Genomic DNA, 19,721 nt, shown 5'->3' with positions numbered 1-19,721 from the left:
TTCGAAGCTCGATGTTATGATTGAGAGAAAACAAAAATTTAATGAAGTAAATTTACTGATTGCTTTAAGCGCTCATCAGTAAAACATTTCAGATTCCTCCTGTTTTAAAGTTACTAATGGATTTTACTGATAGCTATAACCGGCCCCTTATTTAAATTCTTTTTATTTTGAAGCAGCTTTAATTGACTTCTATTGTCCAACTTTTAAAGTACAAGTGATTGATTTCCATATTAAAATAGTTCAGAGCTACTTTCCACATTTTTGTAATTCCTAAAATTTAACATAAAAGATTTCTTTGACAGGTATCCACATTTCCTAAACAGTTTTGTTATATTGTACCTACGCATACCCATATTATTTATTTTGAGTAAAAGTTGATTATGAAAACGAATTTCAGTGAGATTATTCTTGCTTATGAAATTAGAAGTTATCAAAGTTGTTAGAGGAGAAACAGGTTAGAACACAACTTCAAAAATCGTGTGATTGATGTCAACAGTTCTTTTGACAGCATACAAACAAAATATTATATACAAAAACTGTGTGCAGTGATAATGATATTTTTTTTTAATTAATTTAACTTATGTTCTTCCATTTTAAAATCCAAAATAAACAGAAGATGCAAAAAGAAAGTTCAAACATTTTTCTCAAAAGTTGGTGGCTTGCACAGATGTCAAAGTTGCTGGGTCCACCTGTTTCTCGCTTTACTGCTGTAACGTAATGCAAAAATCGAAGCCGCAGCCGGAGTCGTAATAGCTTGTCACAGCTTGTCATACGTTAACAGAAAGTACGTACACAATGCCTCGTACAACTTTTTGACGTTTGATATAGATTTTGTTTTATTTTAAAATTATTGATTTGATACTTAACAATTGGTTTAAGTTTGGTTGAGTTTTAAAATTATTTAATAGAATGGATTTTGAAAACGAAAATATATTTTTAATAATGTCTCTTTTTGAAAAGTCGTATATTTATTTAAAATACTCTAGTAAAGTTAATACGCGAAAGGGGTGGGTGCGGCCATCGTACCAGGAAAGAAATGAAAAGGGGCATTTTGAAACCATTTTTAAATTCATTAAAGAAAATGATCCTGATCAATTCGTTAAATCAACAAGAATGAATCACACTCAATAAAACTTGATGTTGAGTTTAGTGGAAAAGCGTTTGACGAAATCGTCAATTCGAAAAGCTATAATCGCAGAATGAGGAATGGTGTTAACCTTGACGTAAGTTGACAATTATGTTGTTCACAATTATGTTGTTCAATTCAACTTCTGATTGTTTAATTCTCTAGACATCTATATATAGATATTTTAACATTGATTTAATGCACAACACACAAACCACTAAATCAAATTTGCGTACTTTTAATATTTTGACAGGTATCCCGGTTACGACTCCGGCTCCGGTTCCGTCACCATTGTGTTTCAGCAGTTAATGGTATCTCTGCATTTCTTTCCAAAATCTTCTGTCACAAACAAAATAATAAATCTAAATTTTCACTTTAGAAAAATAAAATGCATAGCGATACAATATAGGTACATTTTTTTATTTTAGTTTCTGTTTTATTTTAGTTTATTGATTCACCACAGTTCAGCAGAAATGTCCACTTTTGGTGAGCTTCATTCCTTAAAGTACTGTCATTTTCAACCAAAGAAGTCAAGGATATACTTCTAATGTCATAAAGTCAATACAAATACAGCGGCAAGGTCTTTCTGAATTACTGGAAGTCCTTATGGCTTTCTGCTTATTTTATGGAATGACAGTTCGAAGGACATCTTTGACATAAAAATTTCTGTATATCTGTATTATTTCCTTTGAAATGAATTAAATTTTGATACATTAAAAATTCGCGGTGAAGGACGTTTTGTTGAAATAATTTTCTCATCAAAGGGCTGCTCCTCAAAATCAGAAAAAATCGATCTTATTAACAAATTGTAACGAATCGGAATTGCTTCATGCAATGTCAGATTCAAAAGAAGATCTTAATTATGTTTCTGCCCATTCGTGTGAGATTTGTGGCATGTCAGGACTTTCCGATGATCGTATTCGAGAACACACTCGAACGTGTCACGTCGAAGGCAATTCTCAATGTCCATTTTGTGGATTTGCTGGAGTTCCTCCGCCAGAGCTTTTGTTACACGTAAATAAAGCTCATCTTGATTATTTGACTCCGGAGGAAGAATCTGTTTCCCTCACGGATGGTGATATCGAAAGGTGAGTAAAATAATTATATTGGATTCAAAATCTCTTAAATCTAATATAATTTTCATTAATTACAGCAATGACGATACGCAATACAACAAGATCCAAAAACTTGAACTTTCTCCTTTAAAAATTGTCGAAAATGCTAATCGTCCCTTCAATCAATTCAATCTTAATGGTGATTACAGCCAAAAGGATAATTTTAAATTCAATGTTGCCTCGTGTTCAAAAAGCTTAACTAAAGATAGCCAATCTAATGGGGGTTCTAGCAACAGTAGCGAAATCAAAAATGGCAAACATGCTGATAAAAAGGATGCACTTAATGGATTTGACATGCACAATATGGAGTCACGCTCTAATTTCGGTTTGCAGTTAAAAAGTTATTGCTCCACAATCAAGGGGTCAATTTTACAGGTTTGTCTTTTCTTATGTATATATACTGCACGTCGTTCTATGTTAACTTGTCTTTTTAATTTATATTCAAAACAATTTGATCAATTCAAAACATTTCTTATATCCATCTTTGACAATTGAATTCTATAAAGAAACAATCAAAACAAAGCAAATCAATTTGAGTTTGTGTTTATCCCTTTAAAAAACTAAACTTCTATGACTTGACAAGCCAAATTCACGAACAGAGTAAGATACAACCATGTGAGCGTCCTAGGTACTTTTCTAAAAGCACCACTTTAATCGATAACATCGACAAGTATAATATAATAAACGACACGAATGTGCTCTAAATTATATTTTTTAGAATCGAAAATATGCCTTAAAGCTGACGTTCGAGATCTCCAATATATTTCAGTTTCGATTCTATTACCATGTAGCAGGTTTGCGATTTCCTTAAGAATAGATGATACCCCAAAAATTAGTCGTCGGTGCCCCTAATTGTTTGTTTATAAAAGCAATACAGTTTGCAACTAAACCCCTTTGAAAATATTCACCAGATCAATTTGAATGCTAACTAGAAAGCATCTACACATAAAAGGATATTTACGCTCTAAAGATTATATATAAATACCTCGACACTACCTGCATAGGTTAGTGCATCAAGTGGTTTTCTTACCAAAAACTTCTTATTTTCATTAATATTTTGATGGGAAACCTTTCTGTCCAACTGCAGCTTGTAACCGCAAAGAATATTCTCTGTAAGGCGTTGACACATGCTGTTCCAGCTTTCTTTAATAGCTTCCCAAAGTTCTTGTAATTTTTGTTGGTTTCGTCAATGCAACCTAATATTCTACATCGCTCCAAAGGTTTTCTATATGATCGAGTCCAGGACTTTGTGCAGGCCAATTCAAAAGATTGATTTGGTGATCAATAATCCGCTGTTTCACTAGCCGCGAAGAATGCTTAGAATCGTTACCATGCATACATTTATCATCAGCATAGGGCTCCATATGATTTTCTAAGATGCTCTTATACTGATACTTGTCCTTGCCGCAGCCCAAACAGTTAGACGCTCCTAAGAAGACTTCTCCTGGGTATTTCCTTCGTTTTTGAGCTAGAGCAGGTTTTATTTTGTATACAGAGGAGGTAAAGAACTGTTTCACCCTCTTCATCTTTCTCTCCCATACAGCTTTTGAAAAAAGATTATCGAGCTTAGCTGCCATCTGCTAGAGATAGCAAGCACCTTGAGTGCTTCAAATCTAGTGTAGTCCGTGGTGATGTTATTCCACCTGGTGTTTGCCTTCTTCATAGCTTCTTTCATTATCAATACTTCACATGTAGCGATTGGTATGACAGAATTAGCCAAACGTACTGTACCATTCCTGTCGGGTTCATCTACCTTACAATTTCCTGGAATATTTCTATTGGCCGGCACCAGCCAAGGTACATATTCAACTGATATGCCATCTCTATTATAGATGATCGACAGTTTTGGACTGTTGTAGATTTTGTAGAGACAGACTCCATAGATTTGATAGCGGTTTTATTATCTGGGAAAATATGGATGTGAGATCTTGATATCACGTTTTCTTTAACCTAGGACGAGACCTTTTTATCGTTCCGCCTACAATGATTGTTAAAGCAGAATGTGAGACTTAATTTCAGCCGTTCAGAGTACAATTCTCCACCAACCCCTTCAATTGTTTTTGATCCATCTGTGTAAAATTCGATTGACTCGTCTTTCAGCAACGCCCTATCCTCCTAGAAAGAGTTAAGAGTTGAGTTTAATCAAATACATATATTCTTTTATTCGCTTGTCTTGTAATTATACCAAAATAGCCTAACCAATGAAAAAAATCAATTTTTCAACGATCCAATTCATGCTCACATTGAAAAAAACAGTTCTTTTTGTCAAAAGTATTATTTGAACTATTTAAAAAAAAAATATTGTATACTAGCTTTTAAAGATTTTGTTGTTGTGAGACTCGTGAGCACGCTACATACAATTGTCCATGCGAAAAACTGTTTTTTTTTTTTTCAAATTTACACCTGCAACTTTCAGTGTTTGCCCTGAGCTTTATTTATTGTTATTGCAAATTGCTGCTTTCAGAGGAAACTGTACTCTTTTATACTGAAACGGTAAATCAGTTGGAATTATCGGAATGCGGATTAAAACATTTTTTCCTTTTGCTATTCCAATCATGATTATAGCTTTTATAATATTTTTTCCTAGGTGAGTTATCTGTAGCCGTGTACCATTACATAACTTTGGTGCGTCAAGATTTCTCATTAACAGGACTGTTTTTACTTACTCCGTGTCCATAACGTTGTCTTCTAAGAGGTACTCGACGATATCTCCCTCCACGCCCGACATAATTTGTTCGTTTATCTGGCTAACTATTTCATTAGCTGAAGCTAAAATTACCCTCTCACACAACCACTCCCGATTGCCCATATTTATACGAAGGTTTGGATAGACATTACTTTTTAGTCCATCTGTGCTACAGACAATTTGACAGAATTCATGACTCAACGTAATCGAGCCATTGCAATCTGTTTGCATACAATTTTCTCCGATTTTTAGAAGACCAGCGGTATATTGTCCTGCTTGAGAATCATTGTGTAGCTGTGCTCGCATATTCGTAGCCAAACAAAGCTTTTTTACATGTACCCATAACACAGATGCTTTCAAACATGCGTTTATTTCATCTGCCTGTGTACCTTTAGTAATCACCGACAGGGTCTGTCGAAAGTCGGTAGCTAAGAGAACCATCATCCCTCCCATGATAGCCCGGTTGTTCGTGATGTCTTTCAGTGTACGATCTAGTGCTTCAAATGCTTTTTTGTAGGACATCGTACATTCATCCCAAACCAACAATTTACATTGCTGCAGCATTCTTCCACGCTTCCTACTTTGTCTGATATTACACACTGGCGTTTCCTCATGAGCTAAGTTCAACAGCAGTTTCAGATCCGAGGGCGCTGTTCGTCTACAACTAAGCAGCGTAGCTGCTATTCCTGAGGAAGCAACTCCATTGTTTTTTCGAATTTGAGCTAACAACAAATTCAAAAGAAAAGTTTTGCCTGTGTCTCCTGGAGCATCTAAAAATAGCAAACCACCTTCTCCGCTGTAAATTTTGTGTATAACTGTGTCAAAAACTATTTTTTGTTCTGAATTTAAAAGTTGAACATCTTCGTTTATTCTCTGATCTAGAGCGACAATATCATTATTTAATTCTCGAACTAAATCAATGCTCACTTCCCCCAATTCTTTGTGGTCAAGTCATCCCAAATTCAGACAAATCTTTCCCAGTAATATTTATAACGCGTACACTTTCTACTTTGACGTACATATCAAAGTTGTCTGCATGGTGAAATTGTGTGTGCCCGTTCGGGTAGATCCACTCAGTGATGTCCTCCCCCCACGCCACCACCTGCCTCGTCTACCGCGTAATCGATCAGATTCCCCGAAAAGTAATTTTGCCCATAGGAATGCGTTGTTTTCCCGAAGTCAGAAGTAACTCGTGTCCTTTCTTAAGTCTGGAACTATATTCTAACCAAATTTGTATTTAAATCTGTTCAGTAGTTTAGGCGTTAAAGCGTCATTTTCCCGGGGTAAAAAGTAGCCTATGTCCTTTCTCGGGTATCAAAATACCTCCATAACAATTTTCATGAAATTGGTTCAGTAGTTTAGGCGTGATTGAGTAACAGACAGACAGAGTTACTTTCACATTTATAATATTAAAGTAAGAGTAAGATTTATTTAATTTCTGTAAACACCCAAAGAACCTTTGTAGACAAAAACATTTTTATTTCTTACTGTACCACGTTTGCAATTTCTTAGCTAATTGGCCTCTCTAGTTAAAAGAAAGTAAAACCTTAAAAGGGGTTTCTTTTAACACACTAAAAGCTTTTTTCTTTTTACTGGTAGGGAAACCATCTGCGCTGCAACTTTACAAACTTTGATAAAACTTCAATCTTTATTAGACACACCGTTTTAAAAATTTATTTCCGCTTACATTTTCTTTTATAAAATAATAATTCCATTACTATGTTCTTCTCATCAAGCCTTTTTTTTTATTAAGTTTTAATCGATTCCATAACCTTAGATATTGATAATTTATTTTGTGCACCACTTTGGCTTATATCAAATAAATTTATAAAAAATGTTTTTGAATTCTTGGTAGCAAAATGTATTGTTTTTCTTTTAATGACATAGAACTTATTATTATTAAAGCGATATAGTCTCTTTCAAGAAATTTAAAATAATGAATTAGATGCATAGATTTGTCATTGACATGTTTTTTTACATCCTTCCTTTGAGCTAAATGCAATAATTGCAGTTGCCTTTGCAAAAGTTGAGTTTACAAAAGTTAATTTATTGTTTATTTCCTTTTACTATCATAAGCAAGTTCAGTTTAGAACCACGTTTTGTTTTTGTTGTTAAAACATTGCACTCTTTGTTAAGATGTTATGGTTTGATTAATAAATAAAAATGACTATAATTAAAAATTGAGATTTTAACAATTATTTGAAGGAATTGAAAGAACATTTATCTTAACAGTGTCCATTATGTCCTTACACATCGGATAACGCAAATATTTTAGAGATTCACATAAACAGATCTCATTTTGATCCATTAAGTCCAAGTGTAAATGGTTCCTCTGTTGCCAGCATTAATTTTAACAATATGTTAACTGGCCAACGCTGTCCTATTTGCAATGATATATTTGAATCAGCAGCTTTAGAACTCCACGTTAATATAGAGCATAGGTGATTAATATTACGAATAATATGGATTCAATACAAATTCTATCTATCTGATTATGTAATTTTAAATATGCAGGGATATACTTAGTCCAGAGAAAGCGAATCCAAGTGATATTGTATCTGGTGAACAGGTAGTTAACATATGTCCAGTGTGTAATAAGCAATTCGATCGAATGAAATCTCAAGAAATGGAATTGCACATTGAAACTCATTTCCCGAGGAGTCCCCAAACAAAAACCGAATCTACTTTGGATATGGTAGAGAAAAAAATACGCGAACAAAAGGAATTCGATATGTTAAGGGCTCAGTATGGAATGGACGACCAAGGAAACTTTCGTGAACAATCAGCTGAGGCTATGCAAAGAGCTGTGTATGCTGGTGAGATGAGTGTTGCTGACTATTATGAAAGACAAGTTGGATTGCGCGCTGCGGAATCTCACGGAATTGATGACGGAACTTCCTGCACAAAATCAGTTGCTTCACGCGTTCTTGCACTTTCTTCATCATCTCCAGGAGTTATTAAGTCCTTGCTTTGTTCAGCCGTCGATCATTATGCATCGAGTTATGGTGATAAAGGATGGGGATGTGGTTACAGAAATTTACAAATGCTCTTTTCATCTTTGCTGCAGGTAAATTACTGTGTGTACTGTGATCATATTTTAAGGTTTAAATTTGGTTTGTCTAGAACACAAGTTACAACGAAGTTTTGTATTCGGCCTGGGGAAAACGTAGTCCATCTCGGACAGCTATACCAAGTATTTCAAGACTCCAAAAAATGGTGGAGGCAGCGTGGGCGCAAGGCTTTGACGTTCAGGTATGTTAAGTTTTATTTCAGAATTTCAAGTAGTAAATTCTTAAAAATAATTTCAATAAAACCTTTTATGCATTTATTTATTTATTTATAGGGCTCGGAGCAGTTAGGATGTAAATTATATAATACAAGAAAATGGATAGGAGCTACTGAAATTGTTACCGTATTATCATGGTTGAGAATAAATTGCCAATTAATTGATTTTCATCGACCCACTTCTCAAGATGGGCGTCATCCTGAATTATTTAATTGGGTACAAGAATATTTTGAGCAACGCCGTGTTCATACTCCCCCGTTATATCTACAACATCAAGGTAATTATAAAATTATTAATTAGTAGAAAAACCAATATGTTTTATTCATACACCACACGGGGTGGTGACTTACAACTCTCAACCATTCTTGTGTGCGAGTCTTGTCAGGTATAGAGGAGACATACAGTTTGTTTGCTTTTGGAGGATTTATCACTTTTTCGCAAGTGGCAGTACCCGTGTGCCGTACCCGTGTTTAGGCTGCGCAGATAGTCATTGAAGCCAAGACCTCTGGCATTACAGTTCTAGCACTAACAATCATGTCACGGGTACTGAAGTTAGGGACTAAAAATGATTCACTCCCTGAAGTTTCTGAACAAATTGTTTAGACAGCTACATATTTTCATGAATCTTTTCTATGAAATTGACATTTTATTTTTCATAACATAAATAATTTCATCTAAATAATCACTGGATTGATTCGACAGCGCTTTTGAATCTGCCTTGCTTTTTTACTGCTGAAAAATCACTAGAGCCTTATCTTACAAATTGTTACGGTACTGACCATAGACGTTGGTATACCTAAAATATACGAAATTATAAAAATTCCAGTTTTAAAACGAATGACTGTTCCTTTATTTCATCTGCTTAAGTTTTATTATTATTATAATTTATTAACATATAATTAAAATTATAATGCTAATATACAAAGAGCGAGCACAAGATACAAGACTTCAGGCTCTGAGGTAAACGAACCAAAGTTGTGACTTTATTATTATCGATTTGTTGTCGTATGTCGTCGCTTATCTTAAGAAGCGCAGTCGTACTGCTGTGTTTCGGTCTAAAGCCAGATTGCGTCGGTGTAATTAAATTCCGTGTTTCCAAGAATGCTGTTATCTGCTGACTAACGATCTTTTCAAACGCTTTTGAAATGAATGGTAGGATAGAAATTGGTCGGTATTCTTTTTGTTGCGAATTAGACTGTTTAAGAATTGGCAATATTTTTGAAGCTTTCCATAGTGCCGGGTAACAGGACTTTGTTAATATTGAATTAAAGATATGTGTCAAGAAAGGAGATATAAAAGTAAGAATAATTTTTACAAACTTAGGATGCATATTGTCTAGTCCAATAGCGTCCGATTTTATGTCTTTTACGGCCTTAAATACCTCAACTTCAAAAACTCTTTTAAAACTGAAACTTGAGAGAAGCTCATTACTTCTTTCAAAGTTTGTGTCAAACGCAACACCATTATTTGTGTCAGAAACAGAACTTACGAACTGTTTGTTTAGTTCATTTACGTCACAGTCAACCTCAGCAATCTTTTGTTTCGTCGTAATACCAAGAGATTTTATGTTCTGCCACAATTTTTTGGAAGAAACATTGTTAAATCTCGACGCAAAAAATCTTCGCTTGGAATTTCTGATTTGAATATTCACTGCATTTCTTAACGTTTTGTACTGCATGAACAACAGTGGTAACTTGAACCTTTTCCAACGTTTGTAAGATATATTTCTTTTCAGAATAAGTTTATCAATGTAACTAGTGTACCATCCTATTTCAGGGTTTCTGATTCGCACGTTTTTAATTGGCACAAAGGTGTCAAAAAGGTCATTAATTTTGTTAGTAAAGAAATAAACTTGCTCATCTACGTCTGATATGTAGTATATATTTTCTAAATTAGAGTTATATATACTTGTTACCAATGATTGCATATCGATTGCATTGAAATTCCTAAATGAAATGCTTTCTGTTTCTGAGGTCGGATTTAGGTTAATGTTATAAAAAGCGATAATTAAGTCATGCTTGGAAAATCCGGGAACATCAAGCTGCCCATAGAAGTTCACAAGATGTGGTTGATTGACCAGGAATGTATCAAGTAGAGTGGAGCTAGACGAAGTAAAATGCGTGGGTTGATCAGTGTTAACTGGAGAAAGGTTGATGGATAATAGATTTTCGTTGAAATTTTTGGTCCTACTGTTATGTTTATCTAATAGATCAATATTTAAGTCACCTGCAATAATTATGTGGTTAAAGTTAGGTGTTACTTCCTCTAGAATGTCTGTAATGACGTTTGTGTCTGTTATGTTAGGAGGTTTGTAGATAACACCAATCAGACATTTATTGGATGCACAAGTGACTTCTATAAATAGGTATTGCAATCCACTATTATTGTCTGTACTCCTTATTAACTTGCTTTTGAAACATTTTTTTATGAAAATAGCCACTCCCCCTCCCCTAGAAACAGTACGATCAGATCTGAAAACTTTAAAGTTACCGGTGCTCAATAAGCAGCTATCAACTTGTTCGGTCAACCATGTTTCAGATACGCAAATGATGTCCATTTTGGAATCATTGAAAGTACTTTTAAATTCATCCAAGTGTTTGAGCAGACTTTGAGCATTTATGTGACATACAGATAATCCATCGTATCTGTTTCGAAAAACTTTGAGCATAGTCCCTGTTTTGTTGAAATTTGTATTGCTGCTGACCTGTGGAACCCCTCTACCTCTAGCTTGACTCATAGGTCATGTTATATTTAAAACACCACCTGAGAAGAACGAAACAGCGTAATGAAGAACTTTGTTTTATAAAGAAAGATGCCAGAAAAAGAAATTTCAATTTTTTGGGTAGAAAAAATGCTGAATAGACTTCCAAAAATAAAAATCGACTAGAAACAATTAAACAGTTTAAAAGAAGAAAATATTTAAAAGACATTAAAAAAAGTGAAATAGAATTAGTTAAATTAAATATATAAAAAGAAAAAATACTAAAAGTGCTAAAATTCCTTGGTAGACAGCGCTGATGTGTGTGCATTGCGTATGCATTATTGAGAAGCTTCATTTTTGTTGTCATTGTTTTGCTCAGCTTCGGGACTTGAGTTGTTGCAATTAATAAGAATTTCATTGTTGTTGTTTTCTGCTGGCTCTTCTTCATTATTATTTATATTTGCTTTTCGCTTGCAAGTTTCGACCATTGAGTTCAGCATATCAACCGAGTTAACTGTTCTAGGCACATCATTGTTATTTAATTTAATGTAAACAATTCCGCTTGAAGTGAAAGCAGAAAACAGTTGATGTTTGCGCCTAAGACGAATTGCGTGTCGTAATATATTTCGATTATTTTTGGTTAAGCTCTCGTGGAAATAGATCGGAGCGTTCGAATCTTCACCGATGTCTCTTAAAATTAACTGTCGCGAGTTTCTTTTGCGAAAATCGGCAAACGCCTTAAGTGTTGTGTTTTTATCGTGTGCGGACAAAAATTTTACAATAACAATCGAGTCTTCTCTTTGGCTTGCGCGAAAAATTCGGCACAGTTTTAGTGGTTGCAAATTCAACGTGTGACAGATGTTATTAAAAATATTTTTTAAAATTTCACCTGCAAGCGTCGGTATTCCTATGAGAATGGCATCTGCTGCTAAATTCTTTACGTTTAGCGCTTCAATTTGTGCTTTTAGATTAGTGATTTCGGCGCAAACGGTGTTATTTGAAAAAGCGGTGTCTTCATTGTTATTGTTGTTTAGCGGTGTTGTAGAGATTATTTTGTTGACTTCCCCTTCTAGGCATTCCACCCGTGCAAAAAATGTTTCTAAAACAGTGACGCGGTCGTTAAGCTTGTTAATATTGTTTTGCAAGATTGCAAGGCATCAATCAATTTCATTTTTTGTTCTATGGCGGTGATACGTGTTGTTAGATTCTCTTCCATTGATTTCAATTGTCGTGAAAGTGAGATGCCTTGAGATTTTATTTTGTCCAAAATTATAGTGACGTCAGTTGTTGATGACGATGATGTTAATGAAGATGATGTTGTTAACGATGGTGTTGATGATGCAGATGATGGTGCTGATATTTTAGGTGAATCTTTTGCAATTTTAGCCTTTCCTGCTCGTGTCTGTACTTGTGCGGGTGTGTGCGGAGAGCGTGACAGCTTCATTGTTTTTATATTGTGTTGGTGGGTCATGTTTATATTGTGTTTGACAATTTAAGCGGTAGATTTTTTGAGTGAGTTTATATTTAGAGGTGAATAGAACATGCGATTAAACCTTCCAAATTAATGGATTATTTCACAAAAAGAAATCACTGACAATAACTAATTTTAAGTTAATTTGACTTGATTTGACCTTTTCCAAAGCAAGGACTTATATTAGAGTTAACTTATAACTTAGCAAGCAAACAAATTAAGTTTTAGGTTGAAGTAAAAAATGGTTAAAAAGAGAGCACAAGAAATACACTTCTGATCGCTAGCACATCACGCACATGTAATGAATAAATTATGTACATATATTTTGAATGTTTCCTTGACTAGGGTGTTGTAGGGCTTCGTGGATGGAAAAATTTGGTTAAGCGCTTATATTCGTTGCTGGAGCTGGGCAGTTGTTCAAGATATGAATGATGTCGAAGCGAGCGTACAAAACGGACAAGTAGGTGGACCTTCATTACTAAGGGGGTGCTGGTGTGTACTGACTGTATGACCAAGTCGAAGCCTAATGAAAGTCGTGTTCATGGTTTTTGATGTGGTGACAGGAAAGATAGGTTTAAGTCTCTCCGTGTTGATTGTTGAATAATGGTGGTTGTAGTATTATTATTATTATAACTTTATTAACAATAAAATAAATTACATTATTAATGATATCTTAAAATATAAAGCTAGAGCTGCTAAGGCTTTCAGCTAGTAACAAATTTTATAAAAGTTTTTCTAAATTAAGTGCTGACTTTAGTTTATATACATTATTAACATTACTATATGTGGTTCCTGTCAAAAGATCGGATAATTTGTTGTGAACTAGAGTTTGACTTTTTAAATTTTATTTTCGTCGCAGAAGTGGCAGAGCGGGGGCGTCTCGTTAGTGATGAGGTGTTTATGTGTCAGGTTGGTGTGACCCATTCGCAATCGTATGTATATTTTAATCTTATTATTCGATATGTTTTTAGGGTAGTTGGCTTTTTCAGCGTTAGGGTTAAATTTGGTGTAGGTGTGGTGATAATTCAACCAGTTAGTTTTCCTTTTGTATTTCCATGTTTTAAGTAGATGGTTTCTTAAGTCTCTTATATTGTAGGCGTAGAATGTAGTTAGAGGTTCATTCAGAGCAGATTTAGCTGCAGCATCTGGAACTTCGTGGCCATTGATACCTTGGTGCCCTGGGATCCATGCAATTTTTAGTTTCCCACTTCTGGAGTTTATCGCGGGTGGATTCGCTAATTTCACTATTATTATTAATGTTGTTGATGGCATTTACAGAGGATAGACTGTCTGTAAATATGATAGTCTTTTTGTTCTCGGATTTTTCAATTGCCCGAGAGTGGCAAAAGCTTCAGCTGTGAATATCGAGGTGAAATTTGGAAGTATGTCTTCGCAGATGGTTGTTGAGTTTTCTGCGATAACAGCAAATGATGTACCGCCTTGTGTTTTTGAGACATCAGTAAACAATAAGTGCCATCCTTGTTTTTTGTGGCTCTCTGCCATGTCAAAAAACATCTTTACTGGTCGATGTTATGGTGTATTTGCTAAGGTTGGTGAGAGTAGTCTCTTTTGGTAAGTTCCAGGGCGGATAGGTGGTTGAGTTTACACTTTGAATGGCAATAGGTATGTCAAGTTCTTTTGCGGATGTTAAAGCGGAGTTCAACGTTGATTTAAGTCTGGAGGTTTTCTTTCGTTTTATAATTTTTTTTTTTGGCATCGTTGTGAAATTTTTGAACCTGAGTATTGCCCCCATTCTGAAAGGCTTTGAAGAATATTTGTGAAATTTGAAGCGAGGGACGTTAAGTCTTTGCACTTAGAGTAAACAATCAAGTCGTCGGCATATAGTGTGTGACCTACAGTGCTGTGACGGTCAACTATGGAGCTGATTTAATTAGATGCAATTATAAAAAGGACGACTGATAAAGGCGATCCTTGTGGAATGCCATTTTTCAAATTATGAGTAGACGAATTGGTACCATTCGCTTCAATTCGAAAATATCTATTGCTTAAGAATGATTTAATATAATTCAGCATTTTGGCCCAATTTTCCATTTGATTAATTGTTCCATAATTACGTGGATGCCGATTTTGTCAAAGGCTTTTTCGAAATCAATCAGAGGGATTGAGACGTGATTTTTTGTTGACAGAGCCATCTTCGTTGACAGGAGCAAAAGATGTGTTTGTTGCAGTTTTTGAACCATCTGAGAAAAGGAAGTTCCATCCATTTTTTTTTTTTTAATTCTGATGACACTCTCGCTTCATTGGATGTGTTATTTTTGTTGATATTTGACAAATTCATGATGTAAGATTTAGGTTGTAGGAAAATGAGGAATATATTTTTATTAATTTGCTCGATTGGGATGTTTCAAGAACTGACTTAAGATTTCCATACAAAGAAATCATGGGTTAATCCAGGATATCTTGAGTCAACATAACGAATACACATTTTATGGTCACACGCCTTAAAAACTTGCACTAAAAACCAAAAGCTACTCTCGGGGAAAAAACTTACTATCATTGCGTTTAAGCTGTAATATCCTTTTCCACTGAGATATTGATGACGCAACTCAGTCGGAGAAACGATTCCCATATGGGTTCCGTTAACACACCCTAACCTGGTCGTTTAAAAAAAGTAGGTTTGTTCGCTTTGTTTCTCATCGGATGACATGTTGAGACTGATCCAGGTTGGCCTTAATTTGTCTTTCATTGCACACACAACTTCTTTTAATACTAAGAAAACCGAGGATTTTGACAGAACTAAGTCAAAATCATTTCCTACGCTTTCCTCTGATAACTCCCACTAGCAAAAAATCTAAGGGCAGAAGCTAATTTTAGTATAGCAGGGATTAAGGAGGTGCTTGCATTTTTAAATTGGCCTTCCAACTTGTTTAATACGAATACAAAAGCTTCCTTATTCATTCGAAAATATGATCTGAAAGTTAAGGAATCAATTAGAATTAAAAGAACTTCCAGTAGGTACAAAATATTTGTTCCACTTCAGATGATTAGGGAGTTCCCAGAAATTAGAGTTCTTACTTTTTTTCTGTAATTTTTGTTCTCTTCAAAAACATCTTATCTTTTGGTTTATTTTGCATTTTTATTATATATGAAAATTATCAATTAATTAACACAAAAGTTTTATGAGTTGACGTTTATTTATGGCTGTTATTTTTTTTTGTATGGTAGCACTGAATTTCAAACTTAAATTGTAAAGTTCTCCAACCGTGGTATGTCGAATGTGTTAGTTCGCTAATGAAAATATCTAACTTCGAACTTTCGATTCGTCAACCATAATAGGGGTATAAATGTTCGTATAGCGGAAATAAAATGATTAGCTAAATATTAAACAGTTTATTCTAAATCCAGTTGGCTAGTGTATGATATGTTCCTACATAAAGACGTTACAAATTACCTAATACCTAGTATATGATATTAACTTCAAAAAATTTAATTTTTAACATCCTTATTCTTATTCTTTGCAGGGCATTCTAGAACCATCGTGGGTATTGAACAACGTGCGACTGGTTTGACATTGTTGGTTCTCGACCCCAGCCATGGTCCGCGGCAAGTTGCTGCACTCGGATCCTCACAAGATTCACTTAGATTGATAAGAAGAGGACCGTTTGCCATGAGAGCTCCACAGTACCAAGTTGTAGCAGTTCGAGGTTTGATTAAAACAGAGGAACAATATCAGGTAAACAATGCAGGCTAAACTCGAAAAGATGAACGTTTTTAAGACGTATATGAAACTCGAAAACAGTTCAAGTTCAAATCGTTTGGTTTATTTAAGACCTGTAAACTTTTTAAATGTTCATCCATTTGACAAAAAAAAAATAATAATGTTAGCATGATATGATCTAATGGTTTTTTCATTTCAGGCTAGTAAAGTTCTGAGGTCCCATAGAATTCCTCCTGATTGTTGACTAGTGTTAATTATAATAATTTGGTTTATTCCAGTAAAAAAACTATCACGCATAAAAGCAATATTTCAATCACCAATCAACGAAAGATGTTGAAAATTAATTGACTAGTTTAGTGTTAATTTTATTATTTGATTTTGTGTGCGGAGCTTTGTTAAGTTTTAGTTTATTAACTTCCAAGTATTGCTAGAAACTTAAATTTCTGTATGCGTTTTAATTATATTTAAATAAATCTTTTCCAATAAAAAAAAACAAAGATCGTTTTAATAAAAGTCAAACAGAAGCTGCGTAGAGGTAATGATTTTAAAGAGGATTTATCCAGATGCGTCCTGAAACGATAGGGCTCCCGACACGACAGCCCTAAACTCATTTCTTAAATGCAAAATCGTCTTTATGATGTCTGACTCCTTAATCTCTCTATCATATTATCTGTCCCTATATGCATATACGGTTTTCTGTGTGGTAGGCGCCGAGTCGGCTGAAAAGTCGCCGGTTGCTTTTCGTGCTTAAAATTGCGGTGATAGAGCTGTGGGCTCCTAAAATTGGACAAAAATAAAATTAAACAAAATAATTTGTCACGACCAGAGATTGAGTAAGTTGGTATCGATGGCTGTTAGCCTAATATGGAAGGCTGGTCTGGTACGTAGTTCGAAGGATGGTACCCTATACGGAAAGAAGTGTATATCATTTATGACGATGCTAGTATGGCCTGGAGAACCATAATAAAAATGTATATGTGATATTCCTTCATTGTCTTGCAACAACTCCTATAAGTATGGGAATCTTTGCTTGTAACACATGGGCCCATAGTACGTTTAACGAGACAGCATTGCCTTCAGCCCCATACTGTACCGGAGCCGTCGCAATGCTACTAGTTTATCCCTCGATTATTTATGGCGTGATAATCGATAACCTGTCAATAGTGCATGGGTATAACTACTGTATCAATATATTTCTACAATAATAAGGGACATAAGAATAATGGATAGACTTTTCTGCTAGGAGCGTTGTACTGGTATTGGCGTATCGGCTATAACTATTGTCGAAGTTACTATTCTCATTATGGCCAAATTAACTATGATTACAACTTTGTATCCAATGGAAATCTTCTAAGCCATACAATATTGCGTTCACACCCATTCTGAGTTGTTATATTCGCAATGTATTTCTTTCCGTGTATGTAGACTAAGAACCCGTACCATTGTGGTCCGGATAAGTCTAATGAAGCATGCATAGGTTAGGTTAGGTTATAGTGGCTGTCCAAGATGGAACGGACACACTTAGGCCGTTTAATGGCCCATTGTGATACCACATGAATCTTGAGGCTTCCTCCTAAGCTCAATGGAACCAGTTAGAGTCTCTTACGAAACGTGAGAGGCTGATTATCCCGATATGATTTAGATCGTTAAAGAAGAATTCTCCTAGGTAATTCTTGCGTTTTCGAGCTAGAGCAGGGCATGTGCAGAGAAGATGAAGAACCGTTTCTTCCTCTTCCTCGTCCATACAGCTTCTGCAAAAGTCATTTGAGAATACGCCTAGTCTCATGGCGTGCTTTCCTATTAGACAGTGTCCGGTTATGACACCTATTATCGAGCTTATATGCGATCTGCTTAGAGAGAGCAAGCACCTTGAACGTTTTAAATCCAGTGTTGGCCAGATGTTTTTTGTGGCTTGACACGTGGTGATGTTGGTCCACCTGGTGCCTGCCCTCCTCACAGCGTCTTGCATTAGTAGCAGTTTACAAGTAGCGATTGGTATGCCAGTACTTGCCAAACGTGGTAGGATGGGTTGTACTGTACCGTTACTGGCGAGTTCATCTGCCTTACAGTTACCTGGAATGTCTCTATGGCCCGGCACCCAGCAAAGGTGAATATTAAACTGTTGCGCCATCTCCATGGACTGTTATAGAGTTTGTAGAGACTGAGTCCAGAGATTTGATAGCGGCCTGGCTGTCGGAGAAAATACGGATATCAGATGTTGATATCACGTTTTCTTTGAGCCAAGACAAGACTTCCTTAATCGCCAAAAGTTCCGCCTGGAACACGCTACAATGATTGGGAAGGCGGAATGAGAGACTTAATTTCAGTCGTTCAGAGTACACACCACCACCAACCCCTTCTTTGGTCTTTGAGCCATCTGTGTAAAAGTGGATTGACTCATCCTCTAAGAATGTCCTATCCTCCCAAAAATATCTGGTAGGTATAGAAATCTGGAAATTCCTATCGAATTGTAGTTGGGGGATGGTGTAGTCTGTGTGTTCTGGAATTGATTCTAAGTACCTTAGAATTACGGAGTGGCCAATGTTGTTGTTAGTCCACTGCGACGAAGCATTGAGGCGGATAGCAGAGCTTGCAGCTATTTGTTTACTAAATATGTCAAGAGGTGTAAGGTAGAGCAAGGTGTCCAGTGCCGCAGACGGGGTCGTGCGAAGCGATCCGCTTATACATAGGCAGGCTGAACGTTGAACTTTATTTAACTTATCCCTGTTTATACCTTTCTCTAAAGCAGTCCACCATACTGCTACACCGTACGTTAAAATCGGTCTGATTACCGATGTGTATAGCCAATGCGTGATTCTGGGTTGTAAAGCCCATTTATTACCAATAGCTTTTTTGCAAGAAAAGAGAGCTACAGTAGCTTTTTTGACTCTTTCCTGTACGTTGCGTTTCCAATTTAGTTTTTTGTCTAAGACAAGACCTAGGTATTTGGCCTCGTCTGAGAATTTTTATTGGATTCCTTTAATGTAAGGAGGGTTGACAAATGGAATTTTGTATCTCCTCGAAAATAAGACCAGATCGGTTTTGTGTGGGTTAACACCCAGTCCACACCGATCAGCCCAGAGTATTAGTATGTCCAAGGCATTTTGTAAGAGTTCTTTTAGGATATTAAGATGCTTTCCTGAAACTGCTATAGCAACGTCGTCGTCCGCATAGGCTATCACTCTGAAACCCTCCGCATCCAGACTAGTTAGGATTTCATTCACCACTAGGTTCCAGAGTTGAGGGGTGAGAACACCACCTTGCGGTGTCCCTCTAATAACGAATCGTCTGCTAGAAGAGTTGCCCAGTTTTGAATTAATTATTCTGCTAGTAAGCATTAAATGAATTAACTCCCGAAGCGAACTCTCTACATTTAGAGACGTCAGTGCAGAAGTGATTGCAGATGTGTCCACGTTGTTAAAGGCACCTTCGATGTCAAGGAAAGCAACCATAGTGAACTCTTTATGATGGAGGGAATATTCGATGGTGCGTACTAAAGTGTGTAACGCTGTTTCCACCGATTTACCCTTACAGTAGGCATGTTGAGACGAAGACAGAAGTCTTGTATCGATACGTGCCCTTAAATGGATATCAATCAATCTTTCCAGGGTCTTAAGAAGGAATGATGATAGACTTATAGGTCGTAAATCTTTAGGA

The 19,721-nt window shown here is 35.7% G+C and overlaps 1 protein-coding gene across 1 annotated transcript; it reads left to right on the top strand.

Annotated features, from left to right (window-relative positions):
* The first annotated feature begins 1,697 nt into the window (after nt 1–1,697).
* On the top strand, nt 1,698–16,561 carry LOC129951497 (zinc finger-containing ubiquitin peptidase 1-like). The gene is made up of 8 exons (XM_056063685.1): nt 1,698–2,214; nt 2,280–2,616; nt 7,160–7,368; nt 7,442–7,994; nt 8,051–8,179; nt 8,271–8,490; nt 15,868–16,079; nt 16,264–16,561. The coding sequence occupies exons 1-8, from the start codon at nt 1,961–1,963 to the stop codon at nt 16,306–16,308; spliced, it is 1,959 nt and encodes a 652-aa protein (XP_055919660.1). The 5' UTR covers nt 1,698–1,960; the 3' UTR covers nt 16,309–16,561.
* The last annotated feature ends 3,160 nt before the right edge of the window (nt 16,562–19,721 follow it).

Source organism: Eupeodes corollae, chromosome 3 (genome assembly GCF_945859685.1).
Source record: "Eupeodes corollae chromosome 3, idEupCoro1.1, whole genome shotgun sequence".
NCBI classification, from domain to species: Eukaryota; Metazoa; Arthropoda; class Insecta; order Diptera; family Syrphidae; genus Eupeodes; species Eupeodes corollae.
This window is presented reverse-complemented; position numbering and strand designations above follow the sequence as displayed.

What these genes read in the sequence shown, in the direction of transcription:
- LOC129951497 (XM_056063685.1), top strand. Translation starts at nt 1,961, where the DNA reads ATGTCAGATTCAAAAGAAGATCTTAATTATGTTTCTGCCCATTCGTGT. An exon ending in TCAAGGGGTCAATTTTACAG is followed by an intron (nt 2,617 to 7,159) that starts GTTTGTCTTTTC and finishes TTATCTTAACAG; the next exon opens with TGTCCATTATGTCCTTACAC. An exon ending in CACGTTAATATAGAGCATAG is followed by an intron (nt 7,369 to 7,441) that starts GTGATTAATATT and finishes TTAAATATGCAG; the next exon opens with GGATATACTTAGTCCAGAGA.